Here is a 20,117-nt window from a genome sequence, read left to right on the forward strand (position 1 = left end):
AATCCCAAAGACAAAACCTATCATCCTGACGTAAGTGACATAAGATCTATTGTGTCCGGTATAATGGCAATGCTAATTCTGATAAAAGCAGAGCGTTGTTCGCATCGGATCATTCAAACAAGCCGTAAAGCGGTTATTTAATATAAACATAATACAAATGTGATATCACATTGACCCATTTTATAAATCTGTTTATTACATTGAAAGGTTAGTATATGTATAGAATAATATCTTTTTTATTTAATAGAACAGTTTACTGAAATAAAGAGAGTTAACCTGGCGTAAATCTTATGCGATAATGGAGACTTGAGTGATATTCCTCCGAATTCTTTGAATCTAGCAGAAAAAATATCATAAGTATAAAATATTTTATTTCTATTTAAATATATAATTTCATATTTTAGCCTTTAATACTTGTTTGTCTCTTTTAACAAATTTTGGGTTAGACTTTCGACTTTGGATATTGAAAAAAAAAACAACACCCCCAAAAAACAAAAAAGCAAAAACACCGATAATTAAAATACAGTCTTTATAAAATGTATGTTATAACAAAGAAATAAAATGAATTGTATATATGCGGTTGTGCATGCATATTAAAATAGAAATACATGAAATATAAAGAAATATTGGTGTCACCATCAAGCAAGTGCTAAGTTAACATGAACAGTGTTTTGTAAATGAAAAATTAAGTAAAATATGATTAAATCACAGAAGATTTATATAAGTATCATTTTATAAAAACGTAAAAACCATTTTTAGCTTGTTTTTTGTTTGGGAGTAGCCACTTGTCAAGGCTCAAAAGCCACTCGAGAATAAGGGTTAATGAATGCAAGGTGGTGGTATAGTAATCTCTAATTGTATAAATTTGGTAGAATTTGATTATTTATGGAGATGGATTAACAGGAACCTTTTACATGAGATATGAAGTCTAACATGCTGTATTCAACCAGGTAGCAGGCCAGCGGAACAGTGTTCCAAAGGTGGGTAGTTCCGGGATAAAACTTTGTTCATGGAATCTGCGTTTAGATTTAAGTATTGATAGAAAGTGGGGCAACAATGCTCCATTTTCTGGCGTACCTGACTCTTATAGATATGTAGAACTGCATCTGGAGTTGTAGAGTAATCAAACCATTTTTGAGCGATGTTGGCAACAGATTTGATGTATGTGTTCCAGAAGCTTATCAAGACATGGGACTTCCCCAAGACAACAGTCATTCATTTCAATTGGAGCATGATGGAGATCAGAACGATTATGGTCAAAAGAGAAGCTTGGTTTTTGATGCATTAAAATTTACATAATTACCCTTTTCTCCATTGCACCACGTTATCTAGATCAGAAAAGAGAGAATCAGAAAGATCTTGATCATTGCTGGTCATTGAAATGTCGCCATAGATTGTCGTGTCGTCTGCATAAATATCTATCTTTATGCACAGTCTATCAAAATCCTTTGAGCTATGTATTTTTTTCTCGGAAATGTAAAAAAATAAAAATAAATAAAAAAAAATAAAAAATTAGGTACAAGGCCACTCAAACATTGGGGAAGTGTCTATGGTCATCCTCGTCACTAAACCTTTTACTGGTCTAGATACGTCTTAGCTTGAGTTGTCATTCACCATAATGCCGCAGGCACACTGGAAGTCGTCTTACATAAGATTCCATGAATCAAACTGTTTTTTATGTACTAGCAGTTCAACCCGGCTTTGCTTGGGCCCTATGTAGTCTTCATAACTTTATGTGCATATGTGTGAGTATGTATGTATATATATATACATATATATATATATATATATATATATATATGTGTGTGTGTGTATTAAAAAGGTGACTCATGTCTCAAGTAACTTGCACCTAACATTTAAAGCGTTTAGACCCAAAATAGGCGGAGGAGTTTTGTAGAGTTTGCAAAGGTCAACTCTTTCAACTTTGACATCTTGGCAGCCAAAATTTCGCCCAAAGATCGATAAAAAAAAGCTTGCTGCATGTCTGAATACCCTTTATGTAAATTTTCAAATATTGGATGAATAGTTTGCTAGAAACCGCAAAAGTAAAATCTTTTGAACTTTGACCTTTTGGAAGCCAAATTTATGGCAAGAAACGATTAAAAAGCTTGCCTAATGTATGAATACACCTTATGTAAAATTTCAAATGTTTAAACCAAAAATTGGCTGAGAGGTCAATTTCTTTTTAACTTTTACCCTAATTTTTGCCCCTTAGCATTTATTGTTTTGAGCTCAAATAAAATAAAGAAGTTTGATCCATGTCCAAGAAACCTACATCTAAAATTTCGAGTCTTTAGACCCAAAATTGGCGGAGGAGTTTGATAGAGTTTTCAAAGGTCAGATCGTTAGACTTTGGCCCCTTGACAGCCAAAAACCGTTAAAAAAAGTTTTTCCCAAATCTCAGTACCCCTTATGTCAAATCTCTAGTCTGTGGACTGAAAATTGACAGAGTAATTTGGTAGGGAAATGTGTACACACAGATAGACAGACATACACACAGACAATTTAACTTTATAGATATATAGATAGATATGTAAAAGATAGAAATATATAAAAGGTCGAATTATAGACATTTCCTTGGCGTAGGGTGGGGGTAAAAGTCCAAAACTAAAACATAAAAGATTAGTAAGACTCTCCCAACCCTCTCTATAGATGGTAGACCGCTCACTGTTTTCCAGCTTGATAGTGACCGAAACAAACAGACCAGTTTCTAAATGCGGCCGAATTCAATACACTATGCGGTTGAATTCAATACACTATGCGGCTGAATTCAATACACTATGCGGTTGAATTCAAGACACTTTGCTATGTCAAGAGCTACTGCTCTAGAGACAAAACCCAGTCGAGAGATTCATAAATCCTTTGTGATATAATAGTACATCAGTATATGGTTTCCATTCTCGCAGAATATGGTTTCCACTCTCGCAGAATATGGTTTCCATTCTCGCAGAATATGGTTTTCATTCTCGCAGGATAGAAACCATATTGCATGTCACTGGGCAGGTAATTTTTTCTTAGGAGGTTGACCACTTCTCTGTTTATCACATTTTCCAGATTCCAGCAACTTACTATCCAGCAACATTTATCAGATTCCAGCAACTTACTCATGACCCACAGTAGATTGATTGGTCTGTACTTAGAGGGAGATGACCGATCTCCGGAACTTTTAAATACTGGACAGACTGATGAAGTTTTCCAAGGTGTTGGGAAACATTTCTTCTTAAGGCAACGTTTAAACAGCTTTGTAAGTATGAGGGCTAGTTTTCTAATGTTTTCGTTGCTTTCAAATTTAACAATAAACATCTGTGTGAAAATCTGATATTTAGTAAATGTTATAATCGATTTTGTAGCGTGTTAACATTTTCTAACGAATGTACAATTGTTGTGATGTTCGAAATATTAAGAAGCAAACAAAATATTTTAATCGTTGTTTTGAATCATTTCCTTTTTTTTTTTTAATCATTTTTAACATTTATAACAAGAAAAAGAAACGTATGAGACACGTCAGTTACGCTCTGCACTTTTAGCGATGCAAATGGTATCCCCACATATGCGGGGTTAATTAATAAAAACTATCATTGCAAACAAAAGCGTAACAGAAAATTGAAAGTACACTTTCAACTTAAGCATAACGGATGAGCGCATATACTCTTTAAACATAAGTGTGGCATCCCATAACAAACATTCTTTAAACAGAAGCGTAGTATACCGATGCAAATATTTTTAAAATAAAGGTGGCGGACCAATACAACTTCTCTGTAAAAAAAAGCGTTACAGAAAAACGTAATATTCTTCAAACATTTACGTTACAGCCTAAAGCCTGTATACATAAGCGTTACAAATCAACGGAATCACTCTCTTAAACATAAGCGCTACAGATCAATGTAAATACTTAATTAAATATATGCATTACTGCCCAACACAAATATACATTCAAACATAATAGTGATAGACTAACGTAAATACGCTTCAAACCTAATTGTGGCAGACTACCGTAAAAAAAGATAATCCTGACAAACTAACACAAATACTCTTTCGAAATAATGTGTATATAAACCTGTATGAACACTTTACATAAACGTCTGTGTTAGATAGCTATCTATATACAAACGTTGTCAAATAAATAAGTAAACGTAAAATAGTGGCTGTCTCTACAAACATGTTCATAATAATGGTAATGTTCATACTTAGTATGTAAACAGTGTTTAATAAATAATATGTAATATCTATACTGTGGTGCGTATAAAAAAGTCATTAAATGTGTCTCTTGAAGCGAATGTTTATTATCGTGCAGTATACCACTATCAGCCGGTCACTGAGGTGTGACCGACAGACGTGTTATAGTAAATGTCTTAAAGCGGTCCCATGAAGATATGAAGATGGGCCAGTCATTAGGGTCTGTGTAGCAAGAAGAAAATCATATCTGAGATGTTGGATCTGGGTGTGGCTCCTTTCTTTTCTCAAGATGATCTCTTCACCCTGGTGGCATTCTGGTGGGAATCTTCATCTCTTTGTTCTCAGGGCCGCCTTTTGACTTAAGACATGCATGGAGACATTTATGGCAGACACAAGAAAGACGACACGCGACACAATTGTAATATATATGAAAAATCTTAACTATTTATTTTACAAAATATATATAACAAAAACTTTAACAATTAAAAAACTTGACAATAGGCTTTTCAAAGCTAACTAACCTAACTAGTATTGAGGGAGGGGATACTCCCATCATTTACGGAGAGACAGAATATTCGTCTTCACTTCATGGTGGTCGTGCAGGAAAGAGACAGAAAGATAGCAAGGGAATTATGGGAAGGGATTTCTTTGTATCTCTACGCTCATGGCCAAATTACCACCCGTCCATGCTGCAGAGTGTGTTAGAAACAGTGGCACAAAGAAATAGTGCCACAGCAGTGTTGTCATTTCATGTGCCTGTATGTGGGTGTTAGACACACTTACCACGTTCATGTCTGCGTGGCGCACAGACAAATGCCATACTTTATTTCATAGTTTATAGTTTTCTTTCTCTTCAGTTGGTTGGCCCTTGGACTTGGAATGCTGTTAATGAACATTTCGCTCGAAGGAACATCATGGAAATATTTCAGTATATATTTATAACTTTATTTACAGTATTTATGAATTTTGGCAACTTTTCTCAAGATCCCATACATCATTTACTAAATGCGACCTTTAAAGCTTTAAGAATGCAAGAGACATTTTTTGCTAATTTCTTCGGTAGCTCGAACTAAACCCTTTTTTTCGATCTGGAAATCTTTAGATATAACAACATCGTCGTTTCTGTTTACGTCACCTATACGTAAAATGGTCAATCATTTGTTATAATTAACTCATTTCGTACACAGGCCGACTCTGCTAAATATAAATATGCTAACATATTTAGGTCAAAGTAAGTTCCGAAATATGTTGCTTATTTTAAATAATTTAACCACCCTGCGCTTAATAAATTCCAATCTGTTATTTTTATTCCATAACTAATTTTATAAAACATTTAACAATACCAACTCAGCATGAATTAAAATATACTGAAGAGTATTTAGCTGTCCCAATCTGATAAATAACGACCTGATATATATTTGGTACAATATAATAAGAATTATGAAATCTACATAGATTAAAATATATTTAAGCGTATTCTTACGACTAGACAACGCCAGACGGCCTGTATATATATATATATATATATATATATATATATATATATATATATATATATATATATAAAATGAAAATTACAATTGAATTTACCAAAATGATCCAAGATGGTAAAATTAAAGTAAATTATAAATATTAAAGAATTAATATTTATAAACTTAACTCAGCCAGATATAAAAGCTCGATAATACCAAATAGGAAATAGAGCTTATAATATGAGCAAACAGTTAATGAAATATGTTAAAAAAAAACACTTTAAAATGAGTTAAAAGCATATTTAATTTGAAAAGGAAACACTAGATAAATGGATAGTCCTTAATCCGCGGAGTTTCGAAGAAATACTCCCTTCTCATCAGAGGGTAGGAATTAGTAAAAATGCAGGATCGGATTTTGCATGCAGAAGTATTTGATGAAACAACAAATAAGTCAAAGATCTTACTTGAAAACAAAATAAGTTAAGCAGAGGGAATATGGTAAAGGAAAAGGTGATTACACATTAATTGATAGTCTGGTGGAAGATAAAAAAATCCAGTGACGGTAAAATCCAAATGTAAAACTTCAAACTCCGCGGATTAAGGACTATTCATTTATCTAGTGTTTCCTTTTCAAATTAAATATGTTTTTAACTCATTTGAAAGTGTTTTTAACATATTTCATTAACTGTTTGCTCATATATACATATATATATATATATATATATATATATATATATATGTATAGCATTGTCTATGTTAGGAACGCTTTCTACAAAACTCCTCTGTTAATTTTGTCGTTTACACTTGATTACTGTAAACTGAATGACGGTCATTGATAAAGGTAAGTACAAGTAAATTGCATTTTACTTCACCATTATTCAAACTTCAGGGCTTGAACTTTCATTTCTTCGAACTCCTGGCATGCTTAGTGGCGAGGAGGCACCCCTTCAGATTCCAACATTAGTCAGCCATCATGACTGCGTTTCACCGACACAGATATTTGGTATCCATCTTTTTCAGGTTCTGCTGGAATCTCTCCTCCTGCTCGTTATTCATTGAACCCGCGTTCTCCAAAAACCGGTACGCATGTGAAAATAGGTAATGCATCATGACGCTTATGTTACTGCCCAGGTTTCTGAAAACAGCCAGCATGTTGTTGACAAGTTCTGCGTAATTTCTGACCTTATTTTTGCAAAGAAAGTTCTTCAATACCAAAAACAAATGCCATTCACGCTCCAAGTTTCACTTCACTCATTGAGTTTTCGAACTCTGGATCTCTGATGAGCTGTGGGATCTGAAGACCATCAAGAATGCCAGTTTTCAACTTCTTCGTCGTCAATCCTGGAAAAGCCTGGCACACGGAAGCAAAGCAGTTACGATCCTTGTCCAAGACTTTGATGAACTCCTTGGTTAAGCCGCGCCTAATGTGCAGTAACAGGAAGAGTATTATATCTCTGTTAACCAGAGGGTCGTTGATGGCGTTCCTTTCTTTGTAAGGAACAAATTCCCACGCACAATCCAGTCTCTCTTCCTGTATGCTGAGCACCAACTTTTGAAAGATTTCGAGTTTTATGGCGTTAAACTGTTCCCTTTTTCGACGGAATCACCTAGAATTATCGAACCTGAATATTTGTCATTAAAATAATCATTTTCAACCAAAACAATTATTCCACGTGGCATTTTAACTCACTAATTTCTAAAATGCTCCACATATGCGTACATGTGAAGAAAAGCGTAAAAAACGACATGTGGCAATAGCTCAAAATCTTGACTTGGTTGAGCAAAACCAATTTGACTTTTGAATTCATCGCATCAGATCCGCCCTAAATCAGCTGAAAAATACGCAGAGATCAAATTTTTTTTGACCAGTGATTGGGTCTATAATAATAAATACAAAATGTGCATAAATTAAAATATCATATTTTATCCTGGGTATTTTTGTTGTATTACAAAATCGAACCAAGGTTGTGTTTCTTTGTTGATGTATGTCTAGTGTGCATAATGGATACGTTTTTCTGTAATCGATACTCGTGTATAGTCTTGTGGGTAGCATTATAGAGTGATCTGTTACGTATATATTTAATAGTCTTTCTATGTGTGTGTGGAGTTTTCACATATTTACGACAATAACGAACAGGACAATAACGGAAGTCTTTAACAATGAACGTATCTTATTATTAAATAACATTTGCCAAAAAAAGATAACATGATACCCGAATACACACACACACACACACACACACACACACACACACACACACACACACACACACACACACACACACACACACAAATATTTAAGGAATTAATGCATAAAAATCCATGTAACTTTGAGAAAGGTATTACAATACTATTCAGCTACTTCAGTCAGAAAATAAAAGTATTTAAAGCAGTATTAGCAAAACTATGGCAGAAGACAGGAATATCTGTTTATTTCAGTGTGTCAAGTTATTAACGAGGTTGAGAAAAAACACAATACACCCATAACTTCTTTATTGAAATAATATTCAAACATTAAATGAACTAGGAAAAATGCTTAGAACACAACAACTACATAGCAATTTATACGTTGGTATAACTAGTAGGGGATATGCGATATTTTTTATGAATGACTTGTAAAAGAGGTTGGTCCACAGAATTAGTCAAATTTGTGTTTTTGTCAACAGTTATTCCTCGCGATACCTCTTGGAGCGCGTCCCATAACTCGCGGTACTTCTTGGAGAGCATCACACAACCCATCTTTGCTTTTAAATTGGCGTCCACTTGCATAGATAAGTCGCTTCATGATACTCCAAAGGTTCTCAATTGAGTTCAAATCTGGAGAATTCGCAGGCCACTCCATCTTTCGTAGCCCAGAGAACCCAAGTTGTTGCAAATACTCTTTGCTTTTGTTTGCTGAATGCGAGGGAGTATTATCCTGCATAAAAAATAATTGTTCTTATGAACGTCAACCTTTGCGTCTTTAGCCATGGTTCAAAGTTCTCCTTCAGAAAAGCTATGTAAGCATTTGACGTCATTTTTACGCCTTTTGGGACTCTCCATGAGCCAACTAAAGTACCTCCGATAATCCCAAATCATTATCCCAACACCACCACCACCACCACCACCACCACCACCACCTTGTTAGCGCCTTAAACACTGATGACGATGTCTTCCATCTAGGACCCATCCTTTGCCCCAGCCATCTGGGCCATCAAGAGTAACACGCCCTCTATCCGCGAACAAAACTTTGTAAAATCCGTTTTCAGTTGTCCTCTGCCCATTTCAATCGGTTTTGTATGTGATGTTGCTTTAATGGCGGCTTTCCCACAGGATTACCAGACTGTGCCACTTCTTTCATAAGGCGATATCGAGTACTTTTTAAGACATTCTTCAATCCGGCTTGGTCAAAGACTTCTCAAATTGTCTGGACAGGGTTCTTAACAACTTCACGCTTAATCTGGAGCAGAAAACGGCGTAAAATACCTCTGGATTTACCTTTATCAGCTCTCTTACGTACCTTTGTAGCGTCCTTGACAAAGTTTTTCACAGTTTGATGGTACCTTCCTATAATTTCCGATATTTCAAAGGTTGTTTTACCTTTTGCTAGCTGTTCTATAATAGTACGCTTTTCAGAAGTAATCAAACCACCTTTACGACCTATTTTATTGACGAAACAAACTATCTTGTTAATAATTTGACACAACTTAAATACCGTGGATTCGGCAATTATGATGGCAAGTTGTTTACATTGAGCCAACAGTACGAAAATTTCACAGTACGGTCAGCTCAGCATTGCTAACGTTTCCGAAGCTTTTGATACGAAACTACAGGTAAGTTTCTGAAACTAGTAAAAAAATGTTATCTCGTTAATAATTTGTGCACTCAGTGTATATATATATATATATATATATATATATATATATATATATATATATATATATATATTAATTATGTCTGCCCCTTTAAGAATTGGTTTCATATTGTTAAGCGCTTTAAGTCGAAATAAAAATAGTCGGTCACTTAAGCCCACGTGCGCAGACTGTGATGTTTAAATCATTTGATCACTCTCGAATGACATTTATGCTTCATATAAATGCTAATTTCAACTATATTGTCCCCGCAGTTAACGTTGGCCGAGCGGTGTGTTCCTTGCTAATAGAGTCAGAGATGGCTTCGTGGCTGCGTTCGAGTCTCCCGACCAGCGATAATCATGATTTCTTGCACTGATGATTCTCGAAAGGATGAAACACTAGTGTCTGTATGTATTAAAAATAAATATAGTACTAACTAACTAACTAACTAACTAACTTGCTAACTATATATATATATATATATATATATATATATATATATATACATATATATATATATATATCAGCATGTCACCCGGCGTTCTTAAGTTCTTCATTGAAAAATTATTTTGCCAGTCAATTAATCTCCTTCAATTTATATGAATTAGTATATATATCTTTATAGTGTCGTCCTCTCTCTCTTTCTTTCTTTCTCTCTCTCTCTCTCTCTCTCTCTCTCTCTCTATATATATATATATATATATATATATATGGTATTGTTTATGTGAAATAAACCGTCTCTGCCAAGCTACCTTATCAATATTTTGTTTACTGAATATATAATTGGTAGGATATTTGGATCTGTGGAACAAATTCGATTAGGGATTGAAAAAATAAAATAGTTGTTAAGAGATCCAAGCCAATTAAAAAAAAAATTTCTGTGTCCGCGCAAACATACGTATATCGATTAATCAATGTTATTTTTTAAAGCTTGTTATAGGTATATGGGCGTTGTTCAGAGGAAAACAAATAAGAATGAACAGCTATAGGTTTTGTTTTCGATTCTGAGCTGATATCACCCAAACTCTACTGCTGATTTTTATTCTACTAATGAAAGTTGATATATATATGTAATTTTGACCTGTGGAACAAATTCGATTTGGTTTTGAGCCGGTAAAATAGCTGCTAAGGGGTGAAAATTGAAAAAAAAAACTTAGAAGGAGTAAGTCGACATAAAAATTTCTTCTACTGATTCGGAAACAATAGACAGATGGGGGAAGGAGGAGTTATGGTTTGGGGTATGATCTTTGCTAATGGAAATATATGGTTGGAGTGGCTAAAAAGGCGACAGAACAGCGAAAGTTACAAACAGTTGCTGGACGAGAAAGCCCTATCAAGGATGAGAAGAGAGATGGAGAATGATTTCGTTGTACAGCAAGACAATTGCAGCATCCATGTGTCAAAACTCATGAAAGAATGGATGGCTAAAGTGAATATGACTACTTTGGAATGGCTTGCAAAAAGCCCAGATATAAATTTTATAGAAAATGTTTTGGGAATGCTTGCGCAACTTGTCTATGATGAACCTTAAATAACAAAAGAGGCTCAACTAGGGAACGAATACTAGATGCCCCAAACAACTAATAGAAACACGTAGTTATGTTATTGTGCATGAACCTTAAATAACGAAAGAGGCTCAACTAGGGAACGAATACTAGATGCCAAAAACAACTAATAGAAACACGTAGTTATGTTATTGTGCATATGTTTGATTATTATGAAAAGAGATTGATAAAAGTTATTGAGAAGAAAGGTGATATTACAGACTATTAACAGTTTTTCAACGACGTCCGAAAAATAATGTTGCGTGTGTTTTGTAAAAAAATTATGAAAATTAAATTTTTGTTTTCTTTAGCTGATCGATTTTCTCCCATTTTTATTACAGGTATTGTCTTTATATGTTTATGCTATTCTATTGTAGGAATTTCGCCACTCTATGGTTCTCGGAATATCAAATACTAAAGTGTCCCAAAATATTGTCGGACCCCTGTATATATATATATATATTAGCATGTCACTCGGTGTTACCTGGTTGCACATCGCTTTAATATTTTATTTCTATTTATGAACCCAGATTTCATATTTATTATTAAAGAGCCAACACAATATTGATTATTATATTGAGCCTAATATAAAGTTGTTGGTTCAAAAGTTAAAAATATGACCTAGCTGCCATCAGCCAGAATGGAAACCGAAACATTTAGCACTCGGCCTTATTCGTTACTGTTTGAGTGAACTAAAGGTGAATATCGAAACCGTAAAAATGAACCCACTTCAACGTATAAAGTTATATTTGCGCATGCGTAGAAGAGCACTTTAAGTCAACTTGCATCCGTAGTATTTGTTGCGTTCATATATAAGCGTTTTAACGTGTTAAAACCTCTATACGGAAACATACACTTCATATTATTGTCGAAGATATCGTCACCTACATTACTAGGGCTATGACAAGAGAGTATTCTTTTCATTGTTTTGACTCCCTAGTTTATATCCGGCACAATTAGAAACAGTTAATCAATTGAGAACCACACCACTCTATCTAAAAGCATAAGATATTAACTGATATATACTCGAGAGTCAAAATAATTAAAAGAATATCCTTTTGTCATAGCCCTAATCATTATCGAATTACGTCAAATTGTCGTTAAAATGTTTTTTTTTTTCACTCATTATAACCGTTTCTTCTATCGTTCTATAGTCTGTTATAGCTGATTGTTATTTGGTTCGCCACACAAAGGGGCATTATTACGTTACGTAATTTCACCAAGTTCACATTTTCTAATTTGAGGGTTTATAAAAAGTACTAGCGGGATGGGGGCGTCCGGCTTTGCGCGGTCTTAAAATACGCCTAAATATGATATTTTATTTTGTTCGGATTTCGAATATATAATTATAGTGTCGTGATTTCAAAAGTAAAACAAAAGTATTTGAGTGCAACCAGCTAGAATGGAAACCGAAAGCAAAACTAGCATTTAAAGCTGATGACGTTACCACAAAACTAACGTGACACGAATATGGACTAGTTAAAAATTAAAAATAAAATGAAGTAAATGTACAAAAGTATAACAATTTTTTTTATCTTTGTACCCCTTTTGACCCCTTAAAAACTATTTAAAACGGCTTAAGATCAATAAAACATGGATCCATAAAAAATCCCATCATTTGAGGCCCCTAGCGCCGCTCTGCGACTTTTAGTTTCAGAAAAAATAGAGATTGAAAATAATGAGACAGGCAGACATATAGCCGTTTATATATACGACTAGCCGGGGGGCGGCTTTGCCTGGTTGTAAAATACGCTTGAATATGGTATTTTAATTTTTCCATATTGCATATATATAGAGTAGTGATTTTAAAAGTAAAAAAAACGTATTTGGGTGCTATCAGCTAGAATTGAAACCGAAAACAAAATTGCAGCATTCAAAGCTGGTGGCGTTACCACTGGTCAACGTGACACGCATACTAAGTGACTAAAAATAAACTAAGATGAGTGCATAAAATGTATAACGATTTTTTCAATGTTGACGCCTTTTTGACTCCTTAAAATACATTTACACCAGCTAAAGATGAATAAAAGGATGGTCCATAAAAATCCAATCCTTTGAGGTCGCTAGCGCCGCTCTGTGATTTTTTAGTTTCGGGAGAGATAGAATTTGAAAATATCGAGACTGATAGACAAACAGATAGACGGACGGGCAGACAGACAGACAGACAGACATATAGCCTTTTATGTATTAGATTTTTACATTAGCAAGAACAGCCTTTAAACATAATGTGATATTCATTACAATAAAATCAAACATACCTTTTTTTTTCTCGTTCTCATGTCTTGTGGCCATGTCCTTGAGTTGATTGAGTCCTGCCATTCCTCACCACTGGAAACAAAAGTTTTCTGAGCACACAGTAACAAATGCGAGTCTCTATGGTCCTGTACAGTATAAATGAGTGTTATTCAGCTTCACTGATTATACCACGATCGAATTCGCGTTGCTGATTCTCGCTACTATAGAGGGAGAGTGTGATCTTTATCTTGCTATCATCTCAGTCGCCATGTGCTTCTTTGTTTCACGAGAATTCCATCACTCTTCTATGAGATCCATAAATCAACTCACGATCTACTCTCTCTCTCTCTCTCTCTCTCTCTCTCTGAGTTTCAAAGCCAGACTAACTATGAGTTCGCCAATCAGCTCTCACACGACCTTATCACAATCTTTCTCAAATTGCGTTCTCACGATCGGTCATTTCACGCTAAAATCAATGACATCACACTTTGCACCGTTTAACCGATATCTCCAGCTTGATCATGAGACCTTTGGCAGCTGTGGGCGTAACAGACTTTTTTGTATTATTTAACTGAATAACTTTCTAATCTAAAAAAACAAAAAACAAAACAATGAATTCCAATTCTCAATTTTATGTATTTGTACTAGCAACAACTACCAGGCTTTCTACGTGAGTCCCATTATTCAACACGCCCGTCAAGCTCTAAATTTATCAGTTTTGAATACTTAGCAGCTACATTTAATGGTTAAAAATCAAATCCAATTTGTTCCACATGTTCAAATCTTCTATGTATAAAGTTTCAAGTCTGCAGATAAAAAAATGATAGAGTGGTTGGTAGAGACCGTTCCGCATACATACACAGACGAGGTCATATGGTAGTGAATACCGCTGGAGAGTGAAATGTTTTGATTTCGATTATAGCTAATAGCACCCAGTCATATTAAAAAAAAGAAGCTTTTTGAATCATTACTATATTTTAGGTACAATATAATAATCAATAGAGAATTAACTCTAAAATAATAAATACGAAATCTGCATAAATTAAAATATTACACTAAGCGTATTTTACGAGCGGGAAAGGACGGGCGGCCTATTAGTATAGTAGGTTTGTACAGAACAAAACGCACTTTTTTGTACAACTGCTAATCTTAGTCGGTGCAATGGCTGCCAGCAGACAAATCAGATCATAAACCTTGGCTTTTACATAAGAGTTTTCCCTTTTCTAGATGCCTGTCTTAAAGATGACCGAGGTGTATCTTTCTAAGTGGATTTAACGGGTCCCTGCATATCAACCTATAAATGTATTATTATATGTCCCTGGGCGGTACATAAAAATGATAAACATGAAAATAATTATATATATATATATATATAAGGCTATATGTCTGCCTGCCTCTTTATTTTCAAACTCTATTTCCTCCGAAACTAAAAGTCGCAGAGCGGCGCTAGGGGCCTAAAATGATTAGATTCTTTAATGAATTTTTAGCCTGTTAAAATAATTTTTAAAGTGTTAAAAATTGGTCAAAATTGAAAAAAAAAAATTATTATACATTTTGTACTTTTATTTTAATTCATATTTTATTTGTAATCGGTTCATTTGTGTGTTACGTGGTACAGTGGTAACGTCACAAACTTTGATTGCTACAGTTTCGGTTTTGATTCAAGCTGCTGGAATCCAAATAATTTTTTTTTTACTTTTGAAATCAAGACTATAATAATATATACGAAATCTAGACGAATTAAAGTATCATATTTAAGCGTATTTTATGTCCGGGCAAAGTCAGGTACCCCCGTTAGTTTCATATATAAAAGGCTATATGTCTGTCTGTTTGTCTTTCTATCTCCCTATTTTCAAACTCTATCTCTACCGAAACTAATAGTCGCTTATGTACCGTTTTTTCCTTATTGGCCTTTAACCGGTGAAAATAGTTTTAAAAGGTCAAAAATAAGTCTAAATTGGAAAAAAATCGTTATACACTTTGTACGTTCGTTGGTACAGTAAAAACGTCACTAACGTTGAATTCTTCGGTTTCGATTCTAGCTAATGGCACTAAAATACTTTTTTATCTATTTTTTTTATTACGTTTTCACCCCAAACAAGACACATTGCTACTTTGGTGTAGGGGGCTACTATCAGGGGCAGCAACTACTGGGGGCACTATGTAGGGATTTGGGCAGCAAGATATCGGTTCACGTTACACTTGAACTTCTGCATGTCAGTACAGTTAGGGAAGCAGGAACCTGGAATGGAATTCCAGAGTCTAGCGGTTCTGGGGAAGAAACTACTGGAATAGAAAGATTTTTTACATCTAGGGATCTCTACTGTGTGGGGGTGGGATTTAGCTGCCTGTCGGGTTTGTCGAGGGTGTCTACGTCGTGGGGACACAAGTGTCTGCAGTTCGTTAGAGCATTCACCATTAAAATACTTGTAGAACAAGCAGAGGGATGCAACGTTTCGTCGATGGGACACAGGCTGAAGCTTAGATGCCAGTTCAGGGCCTATCAGATTGGTGACTCTTTTTTGAACCTTGTCTAGGAGCGAGAGACTAGTAGAAGATGCACCAGCCCAAATGTGACAACAATACTCCATACATGGGCGAAAGGTGGCCTTATAGAGGTACAGGATACTTTCAGGTGTCAGTAGTTTTCTAGCACGGTAGAGAGAGCCTACCTTTTTCGCAGCGGCCCTGGCAATGTTTCAATATAATTGTTCCAGCTCATGTTTCCTGTGAACGTCAGGCCAAGCAGTTTGAAACATGTACTCTCAGACAGGGAGTCACTGGTCATTGCTATTGGTGGCAGAGAAGGTTTCTTGTAATTATTGAAGGAAACCAGTTTAGTCTTGGCAGCATTGAATGTGACCATCCATTTATGTCCCCATTCCACTACAGATTGGAGGTCATCCTCTAGTGTTTTTGCCATTTCTTTAGATATGTGTTCATTTGTATTCCTGTAATGCCTATTATAGAGGGTAGTGTCATCAGCATGTATATCCATCTCAGAGGCAGTATTTTACTTTTGAAATATTGATTCTATAATAAACGAAATCTGAAAAAATTAAATACGATATTTATGCGTATTTTACGACCGGGCAAAGCCAGGTGCCCCCCCCTCCGCCCGATTGTCTTATATATAAAGTGCCCTATGTTTGTCTGTCTGTCTGTTTCCATATTTTGAATCTTTATCTCTTCTGAAACTAATAGCCGCAGAGTCGCGTTAGTGGCCTCTAATGATGGGATTTTTAATGGATCGTTTTATTATTTTTTTTAGTCGGTAAAAATAGTTTTTGAGGAGTCAAAATTTGTTCAAATTTGCAAAAATCGCAATATATATATATATATATATATATATATATATATATATATATATATATATATATATATATATATATATATGTATATATATAGGAACAAGCCCCGTCTGTAAGTAGGTGTTGCTGAATACCACGGAGTCTTCTTGTTCTTTAAATTTCTTTGCAATATTTTCTGACGCGGTGAGCTAGCTTACTGATTTAAAGGGTAGTTTTTAAAATAAAAGAAAAGACTGAAATAAACACGAAGAGATATTATACAAACTACCACCTGAAACCAAAAATCTTGTTTTCCTAGTCGACAGTATTAGCAAGAATACTATTTTAACGAGAAAATTATCGTATTCAAGAAAACACACACACAGGCGCGCGCATATATATATATATATATATATATATATATGTATATATGTATATATATATAGGATTGATATGTAGTTTGCTTGAAGCATTGTGTGGGATAGGTATGTAAAAGAGATTTAGAAGGCTGTCACAATGCGAGGAATGAATTATAGTCGCTGTTGGTAAGAGGAGACGAGAACAAGTGGCGATTTACAAATCAATAAGTACATATATATATATATGTTTTATTATTATTATTATTATTATTATTATTATTATTATTATTTTTTTTTTTTTAATGTATATATTTATTCAGTTGTATGGTAAATTGTCTTACTTGTTTTCATGCGACGTGTTCCATAATAATTTCGGAAAAATTTTCCCTTTTCAAATGGTGTATTTACCATACAACTGAATAAATATATATATTAAAAAAAAAAAATAATAAAACATATATATATATATGTACTTATTGATTTGTAAATCGCCACTTGTTCTCGTCTCCTCTTACCAACAGCGACTATAATTCATTCCTCGCATTGTGACAGCCTTCTAAATCTCTTTTACGTATATATATATGTATGTATATATATATATATATATATGTATATATATATATCTATAATATAAATCTGAACGTCTGTGTGTGTGTCTGGTCACGAATAGGCTCCTATATGGTTGACTATTATTGAAAACTGATCACATATATATCACTGATAGAAGATGAATCGAGACAGAGGAATGGGTATGTTTGATCTGGCATAATGATGATTCATTAAAATTGTGGGGTCTGCGTACGCGCCTGGTCCATAAAGTATCGAAATAAAAAAAAATAAAAATTAGAAAAAAAAAGTTTATAAATGTTTTTGATATACATGTACATAATAATACTTTGATAAGTATGTTTTAACTTAAATAGGGATGGTATAATAAAATTGTGGGGTCTGCGATCGCGCCTGGCCTCCATAGAATGGAAATAGGCACAAACTTTAATAAAGACTTTTCATATCTATCTGTCTGAGTATACTTTGATAATTATGTTTCAGTTTGAAGAAATATGGTATAATAAAATTATGGGGTTCGTCCGCGCCTGACCCCCATAGAATGGAAATATGTCACAAAGTTTAACAAGGTTTTTTAATATAGATCCACAGAATATTGTGATAAGTGTTTCAGTGTGGAGAGGTATCGTATAATAAATTATGGGGTGTATCTATTTTATTTTTACTTTCATCATATTTTGCTTTAGTTTTGATATCCCCAAACTCTAATCTATCTCTTTACAACTCTTCCTTTTCATAACCTATCATATTTTCATAAATCAGAGTCCATTTTCTGCAGGCTGTTTTTGAACCCAGTCAACGACGGGTATACAACCAGAAGAATTATTCACGCTCATATTATTTTATTCGTATATATATATATATATATATATATATATATATATATATATATATATATATATATATATATATATATATATATATATATATATAGTAATTTATAAAATATATATGGCGATTAAGCTACACTGAATATTCTTCGTTTCATCCACTATAGGATTCGTCAGGCTTTTGAAGTAAATACTTAAAGTTTACGCATAAATCTATACTTTCGTATATTAATTTTATGTGAGTAAATGAAGTAGTTATATATATATATATATATATATATATATATATATATATATATATATATATATATATACAGGGTGGCCCATAAGTTACTTTACAGTTTGAAAATTTAATAACTTTTTCTTAAATGACTGTATTTAATTAATTCGTTTTTTTATTACACAGTTTATAGTGTGGAAATTTGTTCTGACTTACTTACGAAAGATAATGTCTCTTAAGTAGCCTCCATTCTCGGCTTTGCAAAGTCGATCTCTTTCTAAGCTATTCTTTAGTAGAGTTCTGAACCTCGGAAGTTGTAGGGAAAGAATTCCTGCGTATGTTTGCTTTAAGTTCTTGGATGCTTCGAGGCTTATTAGCATACACTTTGTCTTTAAGATATCACCAAAGCCAAAAGTCTAGTTCTGTCAAATTAGATGACGTGGAGGCCATTCAAAATCTAAATTTCAAGAGATTTTTCGATCCTGAAACATCACAGTTAACAACTGCATTGTCGCTTTAGCTCTATGTGCAGTTGCTCCATTTTGTTTTCCACTAATATCCTGGCATGTTTACTAACTGAGGTGGAACAAATGCAATAATATATCTTTTAAGACGATATTGAACATTGAAATGGCGCATATAAGATCTTTGCATTGCAACAATTGAAATTCAGTTATCCTAACTCGTTGTTCTGTTGCAAACTTGTCTATACAAAAAAATTCCAAAGGTTCTATTTTATAATTCTGAAAAGAGAAATTTAAATATATATTTATAGAAAAATGTTATTGAATTTTTAAAATGTAAAGTGACTTATGGGCCACCCCGTATATATATATATATATATATATATATATATATATGTGTGTGTGTGTGTGTGTGTGTGTGTGTGTGTGTGTGTGTGTGTGTGTGTGTGTGTGTGTACATTAGCGTCAGAAACTAAGGGACAAAATTTTAAAAATATTTATTAGAAATAAGGACTGTGAAAAGCTGAAATTTTGACAACTGGTAGTCGTTATCATCCATAATAACATACTAAAATTGGAATCATTCGCAAAGGATAGAAAAAGAATTATAACAATTATTTATTGTCAAAATAGGAAAGTCCAAAATTAAGGGACACAATTGAGAAACACAATGTAAACAGTATGCTATATTCAAAGTTTTTGATTTCCTTCAAATAATAAGTCTTAATTAGTCATTTGTAAACGTTGCATCAGCCGGCAGCAAGCTTTTTAATCGTTTTTGGGTCGAAAATTTGAGGTACCAATATATAAATGCATGTATGTATGTACGTTTGTATGCCTGCCTAAAACTTTCAACAGAGGCGACGGATTTTCACAAGATCAGTATCGTTTTGAAGCTCGGCATTTCAGACGACAAATATCGAAAAATTAGCTAAACACATTAATATCTTCACCTTCAACTGAGCACTTTTCTACAGGATAAGGTCGCTTTTTCGCCGATATTTTCGAAAGTCATCTCCCCTTTTCGATTGTCTAGCCTTAATTTAAACCTATATTATTTCCGGATTGGCGGTGGTCATAACAGAAAAGATGTTACGTTTTTTTCCGTTCTTTTTCTCCTTGGCGGT

The 20,117-nt window shown here is 33.9% G+C and overlaps 1 protein-coding gene across 11 annotated transcripts in view; it reads right to left on the reverse strand.

The window, feature by feature from the left end:
- The window catches only part of LOC145277948 (uncharacterized), a 163,530-nt gene that overhangs the window by 112,573 nt on the left and 30,840 nt on the right, over positions 1-20,117 (reverse strand). For 3 of the 11 annotated variants that reach the window (XR_013868253.1, XM_080130035.1, XM_080130044.1), the window contains exon 1: positions 13,284-13,734. The exons of 5 other annotated variants lie outside the window; for them this stretch is intronic. Coding sequence is in view for 1 of the 6 variants with exons in the window: in XM_080130044.1 (XP_079986170.1) it covers positions 13,284-13,344 (61 nt within the window). In the remaining 5 variants the exon portion in view is untranslated. Of the gene's footprint in view, positions 1-13,283; positions 13,735-20,117 lie in introns of those variants that run through there. 3 more of the 11 variants (XR_013868256.1, XR_013868252.1, XM_080130042.1) reach the window with 3 other exon arrangements.

Source organism: Euprymna scolopes, chromosome 6 (assembly GCF_053919585.1).
Source record: "Euprymna scolopes isolate OS-2025 chromosome 6, ASM5391958v1, whole genome shotgun sequence".
Classification (NCBI taxonomy): Eukaryota; Metazoa; Mollusca; class Cephalopoda; order Sepiida; family Sepiolidae; genus Euprymna; species Euprymna scolopes.